Here is a 3,059-nt window from a genome sequence, read left to right on the forward strand (position 1 = left end):
GCTGTCAGCAAAGAGCCCGACGCGGGGCTCGAACCCACGCACCGCGAGATCATGACCTGAGCTGAAGTCGGCCGCTCAACCGACTGAGCCACCCAGGCGCCCCCCGATGCATTTTTCGAGTGTCCCTTGGGCTGCCGGGGTCGCGCCGTGCCGGCCGGCCGGGAGCTCCCGAGGCGGACGCCCTCCGCCGGCCTGGGACCGAGAGGCGGCATCCGGAGTGGGCCGGGACGAGATCGGGCGGCCGGGCCGCCGGCTGTGCGCCCTCTCGGCCCCGAGATCGCGAGCTGTCCCCGCTGACGTTTCGGTCGGTTGTCGGGCGCCACCTGGCGGCCGCTTTTATATAGCGTTTCCCCTCCGGAGCGTCGGCGACGTCGGCAAGGGATGCGATTCGGCCGCGGTCCCCGGGGCGGAGTTCCAGAAGGCCGGCGACGTTGGCGTGATCGTCCCGCTGTCGTCGGGGCGCCGGCGGCTGGTGCACTTGCCGGAGATTGAACCTCCGGGTATATGGGGGAGTAGCGGCGGCGCTCCCTGGGAGCGAGCCGGGGTGGGGGGCTGCCCGGACGGGTCGACCAGCACCCGCCGGTGCTTTCCTCCCCTCCCACCGCCCCCCCGACCGCGGGGACCGTCCGGGGCCGCCACCCGGAGACTGTGGCCCCGTGGGTCGCTTGTCGGTCCTTCCCTGCCAGGCGTCTTTTGTCTTCCCTCCCGCTTCGCGGTCGGGCCGGGCCGGGCCGGGCCGGGCCGGTGAGGACCGTCCTGAGCCTTGAGGGGAAGCCCGCGGAGGGCGCGATGGGCCCGGGCGGGGGCACGCGTGGTGCTCCCGGTCGTTGGACCCGATTTTCTCCCCAGATTTTCCGAGGCCCGCTGCGGAGTTGGGGACCGGGCCGCGAGGGGAAGCCCGTATAGGGCGCCAACGCCGGCGCGCCCGCGATCCCCGTTGAGGTCCTGTCGTCGGGGGCGCCTCCGCGCAATTCAGACCCCCCCCCAAAACAGTCCCAGCCGGGGGTCGGGGACTGGCATGGGGCCGGTCTTGCGAGGTCCGGGGAGGCTTCCGCAGGCGACAGCGCGGAGTGTTTTATTTTTCTAAGTCCCGACCCGGAGACGACCCGTGGACGGGCGAACGTGTAACGGGGCAGGGCCTACCCGGCCATCCTCCCCCCCCATCCCGCGATTCCCCGGTCGGTCGGTCGGTCGGTCGGTCGGTCGGTCCCGGGGTCGACCAGATGGCCCCCGGGGACTTCCGGGGGGGGTGGGGTTGCTTGGCGGTGATGGGAAGATGCTTGGGGCCCGTGGCCGGGCCAGGGTCCCAGAAGGTCCCAGTGACCTGTGGCTCGGCCCCGCCTGCCAACGCGGTTATTTTTGTCTCCTGAAAGAGGTACTTTTTGCTGCCAGGTAGGTGCTGACACGTTCTGATGTGGCGGTTGTCATCCTGTAAGAGAGACTTGGGCCTCGTCGCCGCTGGCTGGCGTGGCTCCGGGCTTGGCGGTGACGCCGAGCCGAGCCCGACTCCGCCCTTTGCCCGCCTGCTTGCTCGAGCCGTCTGCCTGGGCCTGCGCGCCGGCTCTCGTGCATCCAGGTGTGGTTCAGGCTGTGGCGCCACCTCCGGTCTCTGGCACCCGAGGGCGGCGTGGGGAGGCGGCGTGGGTCTTCTACCCCGTGCGCTCCCCGCTGCGGGCACCCGGCCGTGGCCGTGACAAACCCACCCTCGCAAGGCTCCGTGCCGCGTGTCAGGCGTTCCCTTTTCCCCTTGTGGGTTGTCCGGCTGCCTGTTCCCTGGGAGAGGTGGGGGAGGGGTGCTGGCGAGGCTGAAGCAGGTCCTCCTCTGGTCGCTGTCCTCGCCGGGCGTTTCCCCAGCCCCCTCCTCACCCCAGGACTGCCTCGTGTGGCGGTAACCGATCGATGTGGTGATGTCGCGCTCTCCCGGGCCGGGCCTAAGCCGTGTCAGACGAGGGACGGACACTCCTGGTGAGTGGGACCGCTCTTCTCGTTCTGCCTGCGGGCCCCATGCTCCTCCTTCCCGCCTGTGGGCGGCGCGGGGGGTTGCGGAGGGGTGCGGACTCCGGCCCGACCCCGGCCTCCCGTCGCTGCGGGACCGGGGTCGGCTGACGCAGCGGACACTCTCGCTGGCCTCTCTTGGCTGTGTTGTGGTGGGCGGCCTCCCTGTGGTGGGGGGGCTGCACCCGACGCCACGCTGCTCGCCGCCTGGGCGTGCTGAGCGCGTGGCGCCTGGCCCTCCGTGGTGCCCCTGGAGCGCTCCAGGTCGTCTCAGGTGCCTGAAGCCGAGTGGTGGCGCCGTTCCCTGTTCCCAGCGGACCCCCCTTTGGGTCGCCGCCGTTGGCGGAGTTGCCCGAGGTGGGCGGGTGGCAGAATCGGTGAAGGGAGGCACACCCGTTCCCCCCGCTGCGGGGAGCGGGCGCCTTGTCGTCCCCGCCCCGCCACGGGCCGCTGTTGCCCGGAGGGGTGCGGGGGGCTGACTTGGTGGGGCGAGTTGAGCGATCGTGGCGGGCCGAGCCGGCGCCGTGGCGCTTGGCCGAAACTCCCTCTGAGCGAGGACTGTCGGTTTCTTGCCCAGCGCGTTGCTGCCGGTGTTTTGCCTCGGTTTTTCTCGGGCCTCACCCGGAGGCGCGGCGCTCCTTCCGGGCGGCGACACGAGCAACCGCGCGTGGGGAAGGCAGGTGGCCCTCGTTGTGGGCCCTGACCGCGAATGCTCAGGAATGCCCTGTGTCACTCCGTTGCCGTGGACCTTTCTCCCCCGCCCCGGGCCCTGGTGGCCCCGGGAAGAAACGCCTTTTATCTGGCGGGTCCCGATGGGGGGGACGAATTGGGTGGGGGGCGGCGCGCCCTTGGTGAGAAAGCCTTCTCTAGCGATCCGAGAGGGTGCCTTGGGGTACCGGAACCCCCCAGTCGCTGCCCCTCCTGTGCGCGTAGTGGCCACCTGTGTCAGGGTGACTGCATGCCCTTGTGCGTGTTAGGCGGAGCCTTCTCTCCCGCGCGAGAGGAGGTCTGTCGGCCCCGCGGTGGGGCCGAGCGCCGCTCTTCGCCTACCGCGGCCTGCGCCT

General features: G+C 71.3%; 1 protein-coding gene across 1 annotated transcript in view; it reads right to left on the reverse strand.

The window, feature by feature from the left end:
- Window positions 1-323: 323 nt before the first annotated feature.
- Window positions 324-3,059, reverse strand: part of LOC128776948 (basic salivary proline-rich protein 4-like) — a gene marked incomplete at its 3' end in the record, with an annotated part of 11,545 nt that continues 8,809 nt past the window's right edge. Inside the window, exons 4-5 of the mRNA XM_053901897.1 lie at window positions 1,977-2,084; window positions 324-528 (exon numbers count right to left, since the gene is read on the reverse strand). Of these exons, the coding sequence (XP_053757872.1) occupies window positions 324-528; window positions 1,977-2,084 (313 nt within the window). The remainder of the gene's footprint in view (window positions 529-1,976; window positions 2,085-3,059) is intronic.

The sequence above is a fragment of the Panthera pardus genome, unplaced genomic scaffold (assembly GCF_024362965.1).
Source record: "Panthera pardus isolate Hobbes unplaced genomic scaffold, ASM2436296v1 HiC_scaffold_144, whole genome shotgun sequence".
Taxonomy (NCBI): domain Eukaryota; kingdom Metazoa; phylum Chordata; class Mammalia; order Carnivora; family Felidae; genus Panthera; species Panthera pardus.